The sequence below is a fragment of the Martes martes genome (assembly GCF_963455335.1).
Source record: "Martes martes genome assembly, chromosome: 6".
NCBI classification, from domain to species: Eukaryota; Metazoa; Chordata; class Mammalia; order Carnivora; family Mustelidae; genus Martes; species Martes martes.
This window is the reverse complement of record NC_137893.1, coordinates 82,325,859-82,347,561: the sequence shown is the minus strand read 5'-3', so window position 1 is coordinate 82,347,561 and position 21,703 is coordinate 82,325,859. Positions and strand designations below refer to the sequence as shown.

General features: G+C 34.8%; 1 protein-coding gene across 1 annotated transcript in view; it reads left to right on the top strand.

The window, feature by feature from the left end:
- The window catches only part of RFX6 (regulatory factor X6), a gene marked incomplete at both ends in the record, with an annotated part of 57,959 nt that overhangs the window by 15,169 nt on the left and 21,087 nt on the right, over positions 1-21,703 (top strand). The window contains 3 exons of the mRNA XM_080806674.1: positions 2,550-2,627; positions 4,050-4,077; positions 20,779-20,886. Coding sequence (XP_080662800.1) covers positions 2,550-2,627; positions 4,050-4,077; positions 20,779-20,886 — 214 coding nt within the window. The remainder of the gene's footprint in view (positions 1-2,549; positions 2,628-4,049; positions 4,078-20,778; positions 20,887-21,703) is intronic.

Below are 21,703 nucleotides of genomic sequence, written 5' to 3'. Positions count from 1 at the left end.
AAATGATCGACTTTTAAAGCAATGCTTGCCATATATTACTTTAGCAAGTGGCTAAAATATAGTTATTTAAACTCTAGCATCTATAGAATAAATAGAAAACTGTGCCAGAGAACATGAAATTACAATATATTTCCATTATAATTGATCCCCTTTTCTCAAACATCCCTTGCTTTATCTCTTCTAATACAAAGACATTCCCTCTGCTATCTTTGTTCCAAAATTTAATCAAGAAAATATTAATACTTATTTCAGACTCTTAGGTTCATTAACTAATTCTAATATACTTGGCCCAATAACATCTAAATCTGCTCATTTTTTGTGGTTTTTTAGGTATTTCTCCTTATCTACTTCTCTTAATATAGCTGTTTTGGGTAAGGTCTTTGCGACTTAAATAAGCTTCCTTCTTTTAATTTCTCATTGGAGAGTTAAGTCAGGTCCGTATTTTGGAGTTTCCATCACTCTCATCTTTCCTTCATCTCCCTCTTTTTTCCAATATACCTTAGGGTTTCCTTTTTTCCTCATCTACTATAAGATTTTCTTATTTTCTATACTGCAAAACGGGAACAATTATAAACCTCCTCTGCTCAGATTAACAGACTACTTTTTGTCCTTGTATCGAAAACTTGTTCCCAGTTCACAGCCATCAGATACTATCTCCATTTACCTTGGTCATCCCTCCTACCATTTCTCAAATATGTTTATTATAGTATATGTAATTTTTTGTTTTCATATTTAAAAACTCTTTCTTCTCCATCTCAAGTAGTGCAGGGTCATTAAAAGTGACTTCTTTGCCCTTAGAACTTATTGCGAGAGAAGCCATCTCTGGGCCTCACAGTCTAAAAGGCTCTCTGCTGGCCCTCCTCCCACTGCTCTCTTTCCCAGGAGACTAGGAGTTCATAGCTTGAGTAAATATGTCCACTGCAAGCCCACAATCTCTTTCTAGCCCACATTCTAGGTCCCTGGGGCCCCAGAATTCTCTGTCCAAACAGCCCCAGGCCTGCCTTCTCCCTCCTATGTGGGCCCATCCTGAGAAGGGTGCTGTGGTCCACTACTATACATAGATCTGAGAGGTGACCACAGGAAGTAGCTCTTTGGTGGTGGTGGTGGTTGGAGGATTGGATTGGTCTTGGACATGGAGGCTGTGTGTTCACAAGAGGTTCCTCACAGTGAACAAAAGAGCAGGGCCTGGGAAGAGAAGGGTTGAGGCTGGCTCTTCTCCCACCACCACGTTCACACATGAAGAGTCCTAAATTCAAACCCTCTACCAAGTCATCATGCAGGTAAATTGTCAAGATAGAAGAACGAGTGTATTTTATTGAGTGGTTTGTTAGCTTGACTTATATTTAAATATTTAAATATATGGTATTGGGCTTTCATTTGTGCTCTTGTCCTGGGCCTTGAAAATGTTTAGGGGCGAATTTGCTATGCCAAGTCTCTCTCTCTCTCTCTTTTTTTTTTAATTGCTGGATCAGAAAAGGGGCCCTGAAATAGATCCTTCACTTACTTGTCCACTTCAAACCCAGGTGATGATGCTAAGTAATAAAATTTTAAATATGGTCACACTGAAGTCCTGTGGAAACCCCCTTACTCACGTTTATTTCATTCCTTGCCTGGTTTTAGATGAATGCAAATGGAAACAATAGATAAGGAAGCAGGTGCTGCTGCTGCATGGGTTAGGGGAGGGGATGGAGAGGGGAGGTGGAAGTTAGCTGGCGTTGGCCACACTTCCCCAATCCCCACTATTTGAGGAGCTTTTGTATAATAGTTGCAGTGTTTGTACTTGGGTATATCATCAGTCAGAATTCTGCAGTTGAGAAGAATGAGCTGCAACTTGAGAATTGATGAAATGCTATACTTGTCTGTGGCTCAGGATCCATAGACACATCTATAACAAATTATTTGTAACACTGTTACTTTCTATGTTGCATGTTTCCGTTGACTCATGACATAGTTTTTCCCTCATTGTTGCTCAAAAGTTTGAAGTGAAAATGACAAGGAATTGGACTTCTCATTCCTCATGAGGAAAATAACTTGGAAGATCACGTGCTCCATACATATCCCTGTACATGACATTGATGTCTTCCTCCATGCAATGTTGTACTATTTTCTCCATCCATTAAATACACTATAAAGGAAACCTATCATTTTCTTGTTCAACTGACTACGATCAAATTGAACAGCAGTTTGCAGATAGATACTTGGTATACTTGGAGCCAGTGCTGACACTTACAAATTTAGGTGACTACATTTAAATGTCTACATTGACAAATGTTTTGGTTTTTGAAACCCAATATTTTAGGGGTTCGTAGGGGATTGGCTGTAGATGTCTCCTTTTAAATTCCCAGAGCCAGAAATATGACCGTAAGTAGGACTAATGACCATCAAGAGGATTTAGAACATTAAGGTGCTATTTGAAAAAAAATCAGGAAAGGAAGTGGTCAAGGGGTTGCAGTTCTTACTTGTACTTTCCCTCAACTATACTTTAGTTTCCTTTTCCCCTTCAAAAAATGCTTTCATTAACACAGAGCCGGTTCCTGTCCTTGCTCTAGGTATCATTATTATGGGATTGGCATCAAAGAGAGCAGTGCATATTACCACTCCGTTTATTCTGGAAAGGGCCTGACAAGGTAGAGTTCTACTTTTTTCAAGACAAGTTCTCTGCATTTCTTTACCGATGCATAATAGCAATTGAATAAGACTCTCATTTTTTTTATTGAAATGTTTTCTTTAAAGCATCAGATCTTAATTTCAACTTTGTATGGACATTTACAATGATGTGGTCTAGATTACCAGGGAATTTATATAATTGCTATCATTAATAAGAAATTAATAGTGAACAAGATCTCCCAGAGAGATGAAAAGGAGAAATCAAGGAAGCAGAATTGCTTTTAAATTAGTATTTACTCATAAGACTAGGTCTGCTTTCAGGCTGGTTTCAAAAAAATATAGGCAAAAAAAATGTATTTTTTTCCCCAAGAGATAAACTGTTTTAAAAATCTGTGTGGTTGGGTTGCCTGGCTGGTTCACTCGATAGAGCGTTTGACTCAATCTCAGGATCCTGAGTTCAAGCCCCACATTGGGTGTGGAGCCTACTAAAAATAAAGTAAAATAAAAATCTATGTGCTCGATCAACACCTTACAGAGATGAAAAGTTCATTATAAGTCGTCTCTAATAATACATTCTTTGAATACCAGTTTACCTTAAGTGAGTTAAAGCTACTGACCTGTTGAATCTGTATGAAAGAAAAAACACAAATGAATATAAAGAACACACTTCTCTAATCTACCCTTAGCTATCAAAAGGAGGTCAGGAATAAGTGGGGTGACATCCAACAAAACCGGTGATACTATACAATTATTATTTTTTAAATATGGAGCTCTGAATAATTAAATCTGCATCTGATGTTGATTTATGGTAATCTGCTCTTAGCTTGCAAAGGAATAAATTAATTTGAAAAGTAAAGTAACTTGTATAAAAAAGTCATTTGGGTCACTGCAGTCATACCAAGATGAATTCAGATGTGGTAAAGAACATAATGGTGGCTTACTGGCTATATTCACTGGAAAATGACCGTTTAGCCTGGACAAAAATGAATATTTCATGTCAAGTGTGCTTTGCTTGCCTCAGATCCTATCTGATTTCCTTAAATATTCTTCATTTTACTTTCCCTTAATATTTTTTTTAAAGATTTTATTTATTTATTTGACAGACAGAGACCACAAGTAGGCAGAGAGGCAGAGAGAGAGGAGGAAGCAGGCTCCCTGCTGAGCAGAGAGCCTGATGCGGGGCTCAATCCCAGGACCCTGAGATCATGACCTGAGCCGAAGGCAGAGGCTTAACCCACTGAGCCACCCAGGCGCCCCAATAGTTTATTTTTTAAGTAAGTTGAGAAGAATGTGTGGGTCTCTTTGAAAATCAAACTGATTTCTCCAGGTTTATTTCACTAATCATGATCAAAGTCACCACTTTAGTGGGCCCTCTGCATTTCTTTGATTACTGTAATTTTATATTTATATTTTAACTAATGGAAAATGTACTGATTTTTAAGGTTTTCTGGAAGCAAGCTGAAGAATGAGGTAAGAATTATTTTCATTTCTATTTGTGTCTGCTATAACATGTACTGCAAACTGAACAATAAGTGCTAACCATCCTTGCTGGCAAATAAACAAAAAAATGTTAATTTCCAAGGAGCCTGTTGAATGGTTGAGAACTTCAGACAGAGCTAAGTTCGATTTGGGGCAATTGATGTTTCTTTACATGGACCTACTGAACAATTTCCAGTTAGCCTAGGAAGGGTAATTTTTCAATTATTCTTGCCTAGTATCAGATACTTAAGAGATTGCAAAAAAAGACCATTCCTGATCTAAGAAATTTCCACTTAAATATAAACAGAAAGCCTAAAGCTGGGGATATGGAAGGAATTGGTATTTGGAATATACCCATTTAGACAAAACCTTTAATAGTTATCAAGAACCCCCAATTTTACGCTGTGGTTTGTTTGAACCTCGTGTGTGTGTGTGTGTGTGTGTGTGTGTGTGTGTGTGTGTAGGCAGTTTGCTGATCTCTTCTACAATGCGGAGATGGGGTGGGAGCCAGGGAGAAAGGGTATGTGTCTCTAGCACGCACACACTCAGGCACTTTCTCCCTAGACTCCCCTCCCTCTCTCTACCCCCAGCCAAGGAACGGATCAGCAAACTGCCTTTATCTAAATGAGTTAGACTACCATTAGGGACTGCATGGCTAATTAGGCACACGATAAGGCCTTCATTATCCTCAAGTTATCTAATCATTAAAAAGAGGTGCCACAGAACTAAGGGCACATGACAATGTGTTGTGTGGTAAATCTGGACCTGAGGTAAATTGTAACCCCATTAGTTTGGTGAAATGATGCAAGCATATTACCTTAAGAAATAATATAAAACCCCCAACCCTTTGAAATGACCAATTTCTTCCCACCAATGCTTTTAATACAGTTAATGGCTAATTACATAATAAAATCCTCTAGATTGCTCTTTTTATCAATGAAATAATAGCTCTTTATTAGATAAACAATTGTGAAAGTGCAAAAATATTGACTTAGAAATACACTTCAGTTGACTGAAGTTTATGTCAATAGGGAATTTAAGTAATTTCTCTCAGGTGTTCTTTCTACCACTTTGATGAGGCTGCTGGTGCCAGTGAGCCATCAGCTGTTACAACATGTGTACGGCAAGGCTCACTTTACAGAATAAAGGAAAAAGTGCTTCTCAGGTGTATTGTTTCCTCCTCAGAAAAGTCCACTACAAATTCAGATATAGATTTTGTTAATAAATTTAAAACATAATACTTTCGTTAGGCTACACAGCCTATATTTCCAAAGATACCTGGAACAGTAATAGAGTATCGTTATTGTGATGATTATAGAAATGAACACGAGGGCTTCCTAAATACTCAGAACTGCTCCACATACTTTAAAAAATGATAATAGAGTATTTGTTTAGCAAAGTCGAAATTTTAAAAAATTATTTTGTACCTGAGGTGATCAACCATCATAGTTTGCTCAGGACGTGAGACTTTCAGTATAAACCTACATGTACTTCAGCTCACTTGAACACTGATAACTGTGAGGCAGGGAAAATAGGTGTTAGCATTGCTAATTTACAACAGTTGTATTTGCTTTTTAAAATATTCTGAATAAAGTTCTATTTTTAAAAACTTATGGGCAAGATATTAATGTATAGGTATATGGAGTTACAGGTACTAGGGTACAAATAGTGGATGGACAGATTTTCTCTTTTCCAGTGTAGCAGGAAAATATGTCTTTAAAAGTAATTATACATGGGGCACCTGGGTGGCTCAGTGGGTTAAGCCTCTGCCTTCGGCTCAGGTCATGATCTCAGGGTCCTGGGATTGAGCCCTGCATCAGGCTCTCCGCTCAGCAGGGAGCGAGCTTCCTCCTCTCTGTCTCTGCCTGCCTCTCTGCCCACTTGTGATCTCTGTCTGTCAAATAAATAAATAAAATCTTTAAAAAAAAAAAGTAATTATACGTAATTACAAAGGGTATCATGGGTGCTAACCTAGTTGAAGTGGTTAAGGACATTCCCCATAAGAAGTGACATTTAAGGAAAGAACCAAGAATAAGTGAGAGTTTGGAGGAGTGGAGTTAGGGAGGAGAGGAACAGTGGTTGGAATAGAGGTAACAGCATAGGTTAATGTTTCTCAGACTTAGTATTACTGACATTTTGGGTGACATAATTCTGTGCTGTGGGGGATGTCCTGTGCACTGAAGGATGTTTAGCCATATCACAGTGTCTCTGGTTTCTATTCACCAAATTCCACACCCTCCCCCTTGTGACAACCAAAAATGCCTCAGATCTTACCAAATGTCAACGAGTGCTATATGGGAAGGCAGACAAGAGGAGCATCGTGTCATAGATACATGCGTAAGTCTGGATGAAAATATCTGGACTAGGATCATAGCTCTAGGGATGGAGAAAAGTGGGTGATTTTAGCGGAAACATTGGAAAAGAAGCAGGCAGAAAGAATAGAAAGATAATGGGTTCAGTTTGGGACTCATGGTATTTGAAGTGCTTATGAAATATCCTGTATAGACTTGAAGTGAGCAGCTGAATATATGTGACTGGAACAGAGGACTTAGCTAGACATTTACTTTGATGGGGTTTGAAGCCATGGTAATGGATAAAAGTGTCTGGGGAAAAACCCAAATGATAACAGAAGCGGCCATGAGAAAAGAGTTGTGAAAAGCAGGGGAAAAAAGATAAGGGTTGGTAAGATAATTGAGGAGAACCCAAAGAGGTAAGAAAAGGAAGAGGGGAATTTAGTGGCACAGAGGCAAGAGAAAAGAATGCTTTCAACAGAAGGGAATGGTTACTGCCATAAAATGGCCCTAAAAGCTCATCAAGACAATGGCTGAAAAAGTCTACGGTATTAGTTAACTGGAGAGAATTAATGACTTTGGGAAAAAACTTTTCAGTGAAGAGCTGGGGTTTGATTGGTTTGTGAAATAAGTGGGAAGTGTCAGTGAATGTAGAGGATTTAGCCAAGTCGGGGTTGATAGTTGGAGGAGGACTTGAAATTTAGTTTTGAAAGATGATTAGACTATCATTCTAATGTTGATAAGACAGATCCAGTAAAGAGTAGAGACTGGAGATATAAAAGAGAGGGGAAAGCTGAGAGCCCAGGGAAGAGCTTCAGTGTGGAGGAAGCAGCTCTAGAGGGAAGGAGCACTTCTCTCATTAGAACAGGAAGAGGAAAAATTTAAGTTCAGTTGCAAGTAGCTTTGTGGATTTTGTGGCAGGAAATTGAGGTAGTTTGGTGGTTTTATATTTCTCTCTGAGGTATTATTAGTCAGTTAGGTCATCTGTAGTGACTAAAAGTCATGGGGTAAGAAGAGTTTGAAGAGCTTAAAGAGAGTCCCAGTTCTTCTCAATCAGGATGCCACAGAGTTGTAGCTCTCGGGACTCATTGTATGTAAGGATTGTAGGTATGTAAGGAACAAGTTAGGCATATAGAATGGTACTGGCCAAATATCATCCTCTGGAAAATTCTGAAAAAAGTGGTCATTCAAATCTTTTTCTATAGGACTTAATTTTCTCACAGATACCCGACTAAGAGAGGTGGGAACAATCTCTATGAAAAACAAGAAATGTAGGGCATTATAAAATTAAATTGCAGGAACCAGAAGAAATGCAAAATATTTAGGAGCAACCATAATAAGAGAAGCATATTACCTATTTGAAAAAAATACAGACATAAAAGAAAATTTATTTATTTTTTAAAATTATTTTTTTTAAATAATGGTAAGTATACTCTTTAATCCCTATCCCCTAGCTCCCTCATCCTCCCACCTACCTCCCAGCTGGTAACCATCAATTTGTTCTCTATAGTTAAGATTCTGTTTCTTGGTTTGTCTCTCTCTCTCCTTTTTGATCCTTTGCTCATTTGTTTTATTTCTTAAATTCCACAGAAGAGTGAAATCATACGGTATTTGTCTTTCTCTGACTGACTTATTTCGCTCAGCATTATGGTCTTTAGCTCTATTCATGCTGTTGTAAATGGCAAGAGTTGATTCTTTTTAATAGCTGAATAATCTATTTTATATATAATGTATATACATATATAGTATATGTATATATATGTGTGTGTGTGTGTGTGTGTGTATATACACACATCACATCTTCTTTATCCATTCATCAATTGATGGACATGGGCTGTTTTTATAGTTTAGCTATTATAAATAAAGATGCATGTGTTTTTGTATTTTGGGGGTAAATGTTCAGTAGTGCAATTCCTGGATAATAAGATAATTCCGTTTTCAATTTTTTGAGGAACCTTCATACAGTTTTCTAGTGGGAGCACCAGTTTGCATTGCTACCAACAGGTCAAAGGGCTTTTTTTTTTTTTTTTCCTCTCCAGACCCTCACCAATATGTGTTGTTTCTTGTTTTGTTGATTTTAGCCATTCTGACAGGTGTGAGGTGATATCTCATTGTAGTTTTGCTTTGCATTTCCCTGATGTCAAGCATCTTTGCATGTGTCTGTTGGCCTTCTATATGTCTTCTTTGGAAAAATGACTTTTCATGTTTTCTGCCCATTTTTAAATTGGATTATTTGTTTTTGGATATTGAGTTGTATTAGTTCTTTAAATATTTTGGATATTAACCCTTTATCAGATATGTTATTTGCAAATATCTTCTCCCATTCAGTAGATTAACTTTTAGTTTGGTTGATTGTTTCCTTCACTGTGCAGAAACTTTTTATTTTAAATGGAAATTTTAAGTGAAAACACATATCCCATTCCTGGATAGTTATGCTAGATATTATAAATGTACCAATTCTTCCTAAATTAATTTAGACATATGATACCCCAATACAATTTTGAGTGGGTAGCTAATTTTTGGAAGTGATTAAAATGACTGTACATTTGACTAGAACAATATGCAGAAACTAATAGTTAAAAGAAATGTAAACAAGAATAGTCAAAAGGGGGGCACCTGGGTGGCTCAGTGGGTTAAGCCTCTGCCTTCGGCTCAGGTCATGGTCTCAGGGTCCTGGGATCGAGCCCTGCATCGGACTTTCCGCTCAGCAGGGAGCCTGCTTCCTCCCCCCTCTCTCTCTGTGCCTGCCTCTCTGCCTACTTGTGACCTCTGTCTGTCAGATAAATGAATAAAATCTTTAAAAAAAAAAAAAAGAATAGTCAAAAGGGACCTGTCTGCGAGATATCAAAATATTGTGACACTATGATACGGACTCAACTGTAGGTGGAACAAATCTACAACAAAGATTAGATACCTGAAAAAAGACCCTAGTATACATAAGAATTTACTGTACAATCAAAGAGACATTACAACCAATGAAGGAGAAAAAAATTTTTCTTCAGTGAATTGTCTTACGTCCTTTTTGGAGGAAGATGTAGTATCAGATAAATAAATAAAATCCTTCATCATATAATGTTAGAAAAATGAACTATTTTGGAAAAAAATGTATAACTCCTGCCTTGTATGAATTTCATATAAATTATTGAATATAAAAATACTTAGAAGGGAACATTTATATCTACCTCATTTCTGAATGAGGAATCATTTTCTAAGATGAAAATAATTCAAGACATCTCAAAGGAAAAATATAGAAGGGAGAAATTAAAAACTACTCTGTATCAAAAGCATCATATATAAAATTTGTAGTCAAAAGGAAGACTGGAGGAAATATTTTTAGCAAATATGACAATGCGGTAATACTTCTACTAATAAGGAAATCCTATCAATTTGTAGAAAAATATGAGGACAACACAACAGAGTAAAAGACATGAATAGAAAATACACATAAGGAAGAAAAGACCAATAAATGCATGAATAGATGGACTGCCAATAAGCAAAAATATTTTTTTAATTATATAATTGTCAAATATTAAGTAATTACTATAATGGTGGAGATGGTCTGGTGAGATAAGCTCTTTCATATCCTTCTGGTGAACACTGAACAAACACCCTGGAAAACAGTTGCAAGGTCTGTATCAGGTCTTTAAAGTGTTCATAGTCTTTCTCCCACAGCTTCACTTTTGCATGAATCTCACATAAAGAAGTAGCAGAAAATGGTTATAAAATATCCTGCAAAAATTGTGGTTGGCTACTGTAAAAAACTGTGTGTAACCTAAATTACTACTAATAAAGAAATGGTTACATCATTTATAGGATTTCTATGGGACTGAATATTATTTCATTGATTTAGAGTCTCTTTTAATGACATGGAAAATGTTAAATAGGAAGAAAAAAGGACACAAAAGCAAAAAATGCATATATGGCTTCAAATATGTAAATAAAATTGGATATCCATATGTCATAGATGAGTGACAGGATTAATATTTATAACTATGCTGTGCAATATAGTAGCTACTAGCCCCATGTAACATTAATTATAAAAAATATTCAGCTACTCTGTCATATTAGCTACATTTCAAGTCCATAATAACCACATATGGTATTGGAGAGTACAGACATAGATCAATTTCATCATCACAGAAAGTTCTGTCAGATAGCACTGTTTTAGAGTATCTAAAATATTCAACTCCATGAGAAAAAGACAACCAAATAGAAATATAGCATTCTATATGGATGCACAGTTCACACAAGATGAAAAAAAATAATTAGAAATAGTATTGGTGTTCATGGCGCCCCTTCTAACTGACCAGGTTTCATAACATATGGCCAACAAATATATTGAATACTATTCTTCTCCATAAACATATGAAAAGGGCTCAACTCAATCAGGGAATTTTTAATCAGGAAAATGCAAATTAAAACCATGATGAATAATCATTTTACTATTATTGGAATAACAGCAGTTAAAAAGTCTGAAAATAAGCATTGTTACAAGTATGAAGCAAAGGAACTCCAAGGAACCATATGAGGGACAGTCACTAGAAAAGACAAATCTGCACACAGCTAATGACTGCATTCCTGGAGAAAGCTTCACACTGTGCACACGCAGGCACACTGGAGTGTGGTTGGTGATCCCAGAATGCTGGAAAATCAATGTCCATTATGATACAGTGAGAGAATAAATTTTAATATATCTATACAAGGTGATACTACAGTGCTTTGGAAGTGAATGCATTAAAGCTATAAGAATCAAATTAGATTCATCTCAGAAACGTACAGTTGAGTGAGAAAACTCATTGAGTACAGGGTACATACTGTATGGTACCAGTTTTAAAGCAATAGCATATATTACTTTAAAGTATTTACTTATGAGATTAAGTTTTAGAGGTTTAAATGGGAGCGGTGTGAACTAAATAAAGAACATTATTTCTTGTGGGGAAGGAAGGGAATAAGATTAGGGAAGGCTACAGAGGACGCTTTCATATTTCATATGTGTAATGTCTCAATCAGGTTGGTTAATACATGGCTATTTATTACATTTTATCTGTACCTTTTTAAAGTTTTAAATAGTTCATGATACAAAAGCAAACAAATGGAAAAACAAGAAAAGTAAAACAAAAAGACAAGAAGAGAATGGTAAGAGTAATTATCAGTTAGTGATATGAATTTCAATTATTTTAAATTTTTACTCATAAATGTAGTGGTTCAAATTTCAGAAATGTCTTAGAGAATGTTTCAGAATCATTTAATCCTTGGGAATAACACTAAGAAAACCTAGTCTCAATACTTTGTCCTGATCAAAGAAAGCCTTTCTTTTCCTGTGAATCTCTAGCATGAGCCAAATTTTGTTTTAACTAAGCTCCAGTAGTGAAGTTGCCATTATTTCTTAGGGAGTCAGCCTCTTGACTTCGTACATTTCAACCAGGAAGTTTCCCTGATAGCCTGAATTTCCTTCTCCTTAACATCGACCATTCATGGCCAGTTTAACTACTTTGCACCGAGATAAATAACAAATCCTCCCTCCTTGGTATATGCTTTGCAAATATTTGCAGAGTGTTATCATGCTCTCTTTTAGTCATCACTTAGCCAAACTGTGCTGCTTAAAGCCTTTAATCTTTCCTCATAAATCAGACCCTCTTGCCTTCTAATCATATTGTTTCTTTTCTGTAGGTTTCTTCTTGTTTTCTTTGGGACATAAGATTTTTAATAGTTTACCCAAGAGTACTGAAGTCATCAGATGAGGGGAACTCTCCCCCACCCAACACACACCCCGGCCTATGACCTGGCACCAATTGTAGTGCAATTAAAATAGCAAACATATTAGTGTGATTAAAATGATCATGTTTTACTTATTTCCCTGCTTGTCAATCATTCCTTTCTTTTTGTTCTAGACAGCATATTATTATTTGATTTATACCAACTTTGCACACCATTGCTAACCCAACATATTTAATTTTTGAAATTTTTCTTGAGCACTTTTGCCTCCTGTTGATGTTCCACATGTTGCTAACTGCTAGGACACAAAAATACTATTTATCTATATGAGAGTTTTAAATAGATATTTATATAAAAGACATATAATATACTTCATTCTTTAATATGTGTTTTCTTAGCACGCAAACATTTTTTTTATTGAGAATTGTTTTGTTCATCACACACACACACACACACACACACATTTTAAAAATAACCATAAGATAAAAACACAAGACCTACCCCATAGATTAGCAGAAAGAAGTCCTCTGTGTGCTCCTACCCCAATCACTTTCCCCTCCCTACCTACAAAAAGTTACTGTTCTCCACAATTTGGTGCTAATCACTCCTTTATTTTTCCTCAAATTTGATCAGTTATAAATACATATCTAAACAATGTGGTTATGGTTACACAACAATGTGAATGTACTTAATACACTGAACTGTACGCTTAAAAGTGGTGGGTAGTTCTATGTATTATTTATCATTGCTCAGTTTATTCTTGCCAGTGTATTTATTTGTCCCACATAGAATAGATTCATTTTTTGGTGACTTTCTGGTTTCATTCAGCATTAGATTTTGTGATTCATTGATGTTGATGTACATATAGGTTTTTTTTTTTAAGATTTTATTTATTTATTTGACAGACAGAGATCACAAGTAGGCAGAGAGGCAGGCAGAGACAGAGAGAGGGGGAAGCAGGCTCCCTGCTGAGCAGAGAGCCCAATGCGGGGCTCGATCCCAGGACCCTGGGATCATGACCTGAGCTGAAGGTAGAGGCTTTAACCCACTGAGCCACCCATGTGCCTCTACATATAGTTTTAATACCTTTATTTGTACTGCTGTATAATATTCCACTATAGGAAAATATCACAATGCATTTATTTATTCCATTTTTGGTGGATTTTTTTTTTGGCTGAAAAAGAATATTGCTATGAACATTCTATGAACAGGTACAGAAATGGAATTCTAGGTTCTAGGATATGCTTAATGTGTATTTACTGGTTACAATTAAGTTGTTTTCCAAAATGGTTGTATTAATTTATGTCTGTCCAACTGTGTGTGAGCATTCCTTTTGTTCCACATTCTCACTGATACTTGGCCTTGAATGATATTTTAGTTCTTTCTAGTCTGATGGGTGTAAAATGGTACCTGTGATTTTCATTTGAAAATTATTTTTAATAACTATATCAAAAATATAAGCTTACATTTTGGGGGATTCTTATTGGCCAATTTTTTTCTATGAAATATTTGCTCAGATCACATAATTTTTCTATTTTAAAAATTTGATTCTTAGGAGTTTTTTTATATTCTAGTTACTAATATCCAGTAGGTTATGTGTTGTAAATAACTTCACCCTGTTGGTGGCATGGCTCAACATCCTATAGTGTCTTTCAATGAAGATATTTTTTAATTTTATGGTTAGTGTTTTTTTGTATCTTGTTTTTAAAAATCTGTAGATCCTAATTTTTTTTCCTATAAATTCTTCGAAAAGTAGAAAGTTGCTCTTAGCACTTAAGTCTTTATTTCATCTGCAATTTTTTTGAGGTTTTTTTGTTGTGGTGGTGGTAAACTACACATAGCAAAATTGACTTTCTTAATCATTTTTAAGTACACAGTTCAGTGGTATTAATACATTCATATTGTTGTGCAATCATCACCACCATCTATCTCCAGAATTCTTTTAATCTTGCAAAACTGAAACTCTAAGCTCATTAAACAATAACCCCTCCTTCCCCTCCCCCCAGCCCCATTCTGCCCAAACTGCCATTCTACATTCTGTCTCTATGATTGTAACTACTCTAGGCACCTCATATATGTGGAATCACATAGTTTGTCTTTTTGTGACTGACTTATTTTACTTAGCATCATGTCCTCAAGGTTCATTCATGATATAGCATATGCCAGAATCTCCTTCTTTTTAAAGGCTGAGTAATATTCCATTGCATGTATATACAACATTTTGCTTATTTATTCACCTGTCAGTGGACACTTGGATTGAATAATGCTGCTATGAACATAGGTGTGCAAATATCTCTTTGAAACCCTGCTTTCAAATACTTTGGATATATACCCAAAAGAAGAATGACTACATTATTTAGTAATTTCTTATTTAATTTTCTGAGGAATCACCATATTGTTTTACACAACTATACCATTTTATATGTACTATCAACAGTACATAATCATACATGTCCTCATCAATATTTATTGTTTTCTGTTTTGTTTTGTTTTATTTTTTTAGTACTGGTCATCCTAATGAAGGTGAAGTGGTATATCCTTGTGGCTTTGATTTAAGTTTCCCTAATGATTAGTAATGTTGAATATCATTATGATATGAGCTTGTTGGTTAATATATATCTTATTTAAAGAAATGTTAGTTCAAGTCTTTTGTCCATTTTTGAAGTGGGTTGTTTGTTTTATTGTTAAGTTTTACAAGTTCTTTATATGTCCTGCATATTAATCCCATAGCAGATATATGATTGGAGAATACCTTTTTCTATTGCATTGATTATTTTTTTACTCCATTGGCAGTATCTTTGATGCACAGAAGTTTTTAATTTTTATGAAGTCCAATTTGTCTATTTTTGTTTTTGTTGTCATACTGAAGAAATCATTGGCAAATCTAAGGTTATGAAGATTTTGCCCTGTCTTTCCTTCTTTTTAAAAATATTTTATTTATTTTTGAGAGAGAGAGTACAAGCAGAGGAAGGGACAGAGGAAGAGGGAGAAACAGACTCCCTGCTAAGCAAGGAGCCCAATGTGGGACTCGATTCCAGGACCCCGAGATTATGACCTGAGCAGAAGGCAGATGCTTAACCAACTGAGTCACCCCGGCACCCCGCCCTGTCTTTTCTTCTAAGCGTTGTATAGTTTAGGTCTGATATTTTAGGTATTTGATTCATTTTGAGTTAATTTTTTACATGGTATAAAGTAAAGGCCTATCTCCATTCTTTTACGTGCAAATATCCAGTTTTTCTAGCACCATTTGTTGAAAAGACTGTCCTTTCCTTATTGAATATTGAATTATTTTGACCCTTGAAAATTGAATATATTTTGACCCTTGTCAAAAATCATTTGGCAGCTTTTGTGAGGGTTTATTTTTGGGTGTTCTATTTTGTTTCACTGATCTATATGTCAGTCTTTGTGTCACCTCTAGTTTCTTTTGATTATTGTAGTTTTGTCGTAAATTTTGAAATCAGGAAGTGTTAATTCTCCAACTTAGTTCTTTTTTTGGGAGATTATTTTTACAATTTGGGATCTCCTGGATTCCGTGTGAATTTTAGGATCTATTTTTCTATTTCGACAAAAAACCATCATTGGGATTTTGCACTGAATCCTTGGGTTGCTTTGGATACTATTGACATCTTAACAATAAATTTTCCAATTTATGAACATAAGATGTCTTTCCACTTATGTTTTAATTTCTTTGAACATTGTTTTTTAATTTCCATTAACAAGTCTTTCACCTTCTTTGTTATGTGAATTACCATGCATTTCATTCTTTTTGATGCTATTATAAATAAAATTTTTTTTTAGTTCTTTTCAGATTTTTTCATGTTGACTGTATGCTGTTTCTCTGCTAAATTCACTTATTATTTCTAATAGGCGTTTTTTTTTGGTGGAATCCTTATGATTTTGTACATATAAGGTCATTTCATCTACAAACAAATAATTTTACTTACTTCTTTCTAATTTGGATGCATTTTGTTTCTTTTGCTTACCTAACTGTTCTGGCTAGGACTTCTAGGACTATGTTGAGTAGAAGTGTTGAAAATAAGCATTCTTGTCTTGTTTCTGATCTTAAAGGAAATATTTTCAGTCTTTCACCATTGAATATGATGTTTGTTGTGGGTTTTTCATATGGCTTTTTTTTACCTTGAGGGACTTTATTTGTATTCCAAGTGTTTTGATAATCATTATTACAGAAGTGTGTCAAACCTTGTCAAATTCATCATTTGAAATAATCCTGTGTTTTTTCCCCTTTAATCTGTTAAGGTGGTATATGACACAGATTGATTTTTATGTGTCAAACCATCCTTGCACTCAAGGAATAAATCTCACTTGGTCATAGTGTATAATCTTTTAAATATATTGCTGAGTTCATTTAGTATTTTGTTGAGGATTTACGCATGAATGTTCATGAGATTTATTGTTTGGTTTGGTTTGGTTTTCTTATGGTGTCTTTGTCTGACTTTGGTATCAAGATAATTTTGGCCTCAAAGAATGAGTTAGAAAGTGTTCCCTCTTCCTCAGTTTTTGGGAAAACTTCAAGTCTTTCTTGAAGTTTTTCTTGAAGCTATTTCTTCTTTATATGTTTGGTATAATTCACTAGTGAAGTCATTAGGATCAGAGCCTTTCTTTGTCAGATTTTTGATTACTGATTCAATTTCCTTACTTGTTATAGACTGATCCAGATGTTCTCTTTCTTTGTGATTCCACCTTGGTAGAATTTGTTTCTAGGAATGAATCCATTTCATCTAGGTTATCCAACTTGTTGATGTACAGTTTTCATGTACATTCTTAAAGTTCTTGCTTAGTGGAATCAGTTTTTTATTTTTTATTTTAGTTATTTGAGTCTTCTCTATTCTTTTTTGAAGTCACTCTACCGATGAGTTTGTCGATTTTGACCTTAAAGAGCTAACCTTAAGTTTCATTGATTTTTTTTTTATTGTTTGTATATTCTCTATTTCATTTATCTCTGTTCTGATCTTTATTATTTCCTTTCTTCTGCTCACTTTCAGTTTAGGTTGTTCTTTTCCTAGTTCCTTAAGTTGTTCATTTAGATTATTGACTTGAGCTCTTTCTTTCTTTCTTTCTTTTTTTTTTTTTTAGAGATTTTATTCATCTATTTGACAGACAAAGATCACAAGTAGGCAGAGGCAGGCAGAGAGAGAGGGGGAAGCAGGCTCCCCACTGAGCAGAGAGCCCGATGTGCGGCTTGATCTCAGGACCCTGAGACAATGACCTAAGCCAAAGACAGAGGCTTAGCCTACTGAGCCACCCAGGCGCCCCTCTTTCTTGTTTTTCTTCTTCTTCTTCTTTCTTGTTTTTTAATGTAAGCATTTATAGCTAAAAATTTCCCCTCTAGCTCCAGTTTTACTGCATCCTGTAGTTTTGATGTGTCATATTTCTACTTTCATTCATCTCTAAGTATTTTCTATTTTCCCTTGTGATTTCTCCTTTGATTTGTTGGTTATTTAAGAGTATATTTAATTTCCACAAATTTGTGAATTTTTCTGTTTTCTTTTTGCTGGTTCATCTTTATTATGAGTGTTGTGTCTATTCTTGGTTTTTTTGCATTTCTACATTTCTACACACATTTTAGAATCAGCTTGTTAATTTTCACAGAAAACCCTGATGGGATTTGATTGGAATTGCATTGAAGAAATAGATCAATCTGTGATATTTCCACAACACTGAACCTTCTTCTTCATAATTTAATATCCTTTGGTAAAGTTTCATTTCTTCTCTTTTCTTTTCTTTTCTTCTCTTCTTGGGGAGGGAGTGAGGGTGTGCGGGGGGAGGGACAGAGGAATAGAGAGAGAGAGAATCTCAAGCAGACTCTCTGCCCAGCATGGAGCCCAACTTGGGGCTCGATCTCACAACCCTGAGATCATGACCCAAGATGAATTCAAGAGTTAGACACTCACCTGACTGAGCCACCCAAGTGTCCCAGTTTAATCATTTTCTTAAAGACATTTTGCACTTCTTTTGTTAGACTTATTCCTAGGCATCTTCTAAAATTTTTGTTATTTTATACAGTGTCATTTTTATTGCAAGTTCTTAATGTTTGTTCCTTGGTTTTAGAAATTCAGCTGACTTTTTTCATTGATCTTGTATCCAGTGGTGTTGCTAAAAAATCTGTTGTTAGTTGTAACAATTTTTGTGTAGTTTGTTTTAGTTTTTAATGTAATCAACCACATCAGTTGCAAATAATGTTAGTTTTGTTTCTTTCCTTTCAATATCTACTCTTTCATCACTTTTTTTGGCCTTACTGCTCTGGTCATTAACTTTAGTACAGTGTTGAACAAAAGAGGCTAGAGTAGGCAACTTTATCTTATTTGTGATTTTTAAGAGAACATTTATAGTGTTTTACTATTGAGTATGATATTTGCTATGGACTTTTGATAGATTATTTTGATTTTTTTGATATTTTGATTATTGAATGGTTAAGAAAAATTTCTTATTTTCTAGCATAGATAGGCAGAGAGAGATAGAAGTGAATGGTAGCTGGATTTTTAACAAATGCTTTTTCTGTATCAATTGAGATGATTATAAATGGTATTCTCCACTCCCCTTTCTTTTCTTCTGTCAATGTGGTGAATTTAGGCCTAACTTGGTTATAACCATTCTTAAAGACTTCTGGGTTTGGTTAGCTAATATTTTGTTCGGTACTGTTTCAAGTATGATAATAACCAAGATTGGCTTGTCCTTTTTCTTTCTTTTTCTGTCCTTGTCTGCCTTTGGCAAAGAAGTTTTCAAATGAACTGGAACAAGGTTCTTCTTTTCCACTGTCTTAAAAAATCTAAGTTTGAAAATATCTGTTTCCTGAATGCTTGATAAAACTCGCCTATTAATTATCTTCTGAACCTGTTTTTCCCCCTCTTTGGGGAAAAATTTTTGATTATTAATTATGTTTGCTAATGGAAATGAGACTATTCTCTTATTCCTAACTTAGATTTTATACAACACTATGTATTGAAATTTTTCTCGGTTTCTGTTTCTCTCTCTCTTCCAATTTCACTAAATCACTTCTTGGGACGAATAAACATGATTTTCCACCCATGAGAAAAGATATAAGAAAAAAAGTGTTAACTTTCCTGAAATTAGAATTTGAGTACATATCTTGAATTATTAAGACTGATAAAATAGAGTAGATTGGGATTAACTGTGCTAATATATCAGTTCATAATAGTTAATCATGTATATAGTATTTCTTAATTAAATTTATTTTTTACTTAAAAAATTTTTTAAAGAGTTATTTATTTATTTGACAGAGAGAGAGAGACAGTGAGAGAGGTAACACAAGCCAGGGAAGAGGGAGAGGGAGAAGCAAAAGCAGACTCCCCACTGAACAGGGAGGCCAATGTGGGGCTTGATCCCAGGACCCTGGGATCATGACCTGAGCTGAAGGCAGATGCTTAACGACTGAATCACCCAGGTGCCCCCCTTTATTAATTTCCTAAAAATTATTTAATCAGAATAATTCTTCTCTATCCATACTTGAAAATAGAGGGTACGAGGATGAAAACTAAAACCTAACGTGGAAGAAATAGATTTCTACTGCACTTTTAATATAAAATTTTTGGAAAGTTTATATCAAATCAGTCAATAAGAAATCAAAATATCTAAAATATCTGCGTTAAAGACTGAAAAGTCCTCCTAACTTCTTCCTGATTTAGCACATAAGTCTGTAAGTCTACAAAGGTTGCGAATGATAAGACAGGGTAAGAACCCAACTTACGTAAGTATTAATTCTTCAATATGGCAAAGACAAATGAAGAAACACAAAAACTCTAGAAGAAAATATAAGAAAACTATGAGAAAGAATGAAATTTTGTCCTTACCAGGAATACCTTGCTTCCTTTATCATAATCACAATTTCATTCTTTGCTCAAATTTTTTATTACAAACCAGTTTGTTAAATCCTTATTTGAGGGGCAAGAACAATCAGTTATGACCTGGGGAGACTGATTTGCTGAGGCTCTGGTTCTGTCACAAATATGCATTCTCCCTTTCTGTGTGGATTTTTGTAACTATGTCAACCCTGCAGCATTGTATATTTGTCGCTTGCCACTTTTTCTAATTTTCTGAAAACTACCAGAGGTGTACTTTCCCCTCAAAGGATTCGGAAGGAGAACACATATCTAAATTTGGGTAGGGGAAGGTTGAGGTGAGAAAGTTCAGGGTACTGATTTGGGAATCAGAAGACTTAGAGTCCACTCACAATTCTACCACTAATTATTTCTGAGACTACATAAATTAACTTTTTATAATCTTGTTTACTTAGTCCATAAATGATTTGGTAATCCATAATGGATTTGGCAATTCTTGATCCTCTTATAGTTAAAATAATTTCAATAGTTCTAAAAGTGGATCTTTCAAAACTTATGCCATTTTAACAAGTGTGAATTAAAATTAAATTTCTAGAAGTTGTGCAGACTGACAAATATTCAAAACTAGAGCCCAAAGTAAGAAAAATATCCTGACTATGAAATTACTTATGGTTTAGAAACAATAACTCTGCCGACATGTCTTGTTTATTCAGTTGAATGATCTAAACAGTATCAAAATCTCCTTAGTTGTCATCATGGTTTGCAGGATGAAGAAGAATGAAATTGTATGAGTTTCTATTTTATTAGAATTGTATCTTGGATCCAAATAGTTGATAATGATTTATTTCTTTCCATTTTTCCTATTATAGGGTGGCTTCACTCGTAAATATTCACTAAGTTCAAAAACTGGAACACTTCTTCCAGAATTCCCTAGTGCTCAACACCTTGTGTACCAAGGATGCATTTCTAAAGACAAGGTATCAATTAAAGATACTTCTCTATTGATTTTCTGATATGTTGGTTCCATATCTCAATTTGCTGGGAATCTCATGGCACTTGCAGGAAGCAGTCAGAAATCTGCATAATCAAACATAATTGACTGATTTATAGGAGGGACAAATGTTTACTAACATTGATTAAACACTTTCCAATTAATTATTTACCATCTCCATGATAGTATGTAATCAGAAGTTGGTAAAATAAACCTCAAAAGACTAAAGTTTTTTTTATTTAAAACTCAGTATCAAGGAAGAAATTATCACATGCAATTTCTTTAATTATAAGCTTTATGTTTTAATTAGCCTCATATCATTTCAGTAAACAGTCATCAGGCACTTCCCTGGGACAGAATTTATTCCAAGCATTGAGGGGAAGATACCTGGATGAAAGCAAGCACTATACTATAAAAGTGGGCAAAGATTCCTTTCCATTAGAAAATTCTGTGCTCTCTTATATATTTCCAATTTTTTTGAAAGTTAAGGAAGTTTCATAGGATTCAGTTCATTAATAATCCTCACTGTGACTTTTCTGTGCTTATATAGTAAAATCTAAGGGTAAATCCTCCTCTATTTCTGGACTTCTAAAGTCATTTTTTAAGTATCTACTGAATGACTAACAGTTCCTCCTATTAGTATTAAACCAGGGCATAATGATTTCCGCATTCTTCTTTCAACCCAAGTTAATTTGTCATTAGTACTTAAGAAAAATATATTTTTAAAAAACATTTATTTACTTATTTTATAAAGAGAGAAAGTGCACAAGCAGGGTGGGAGGGGCAGACGGAGAGGGAGAAAA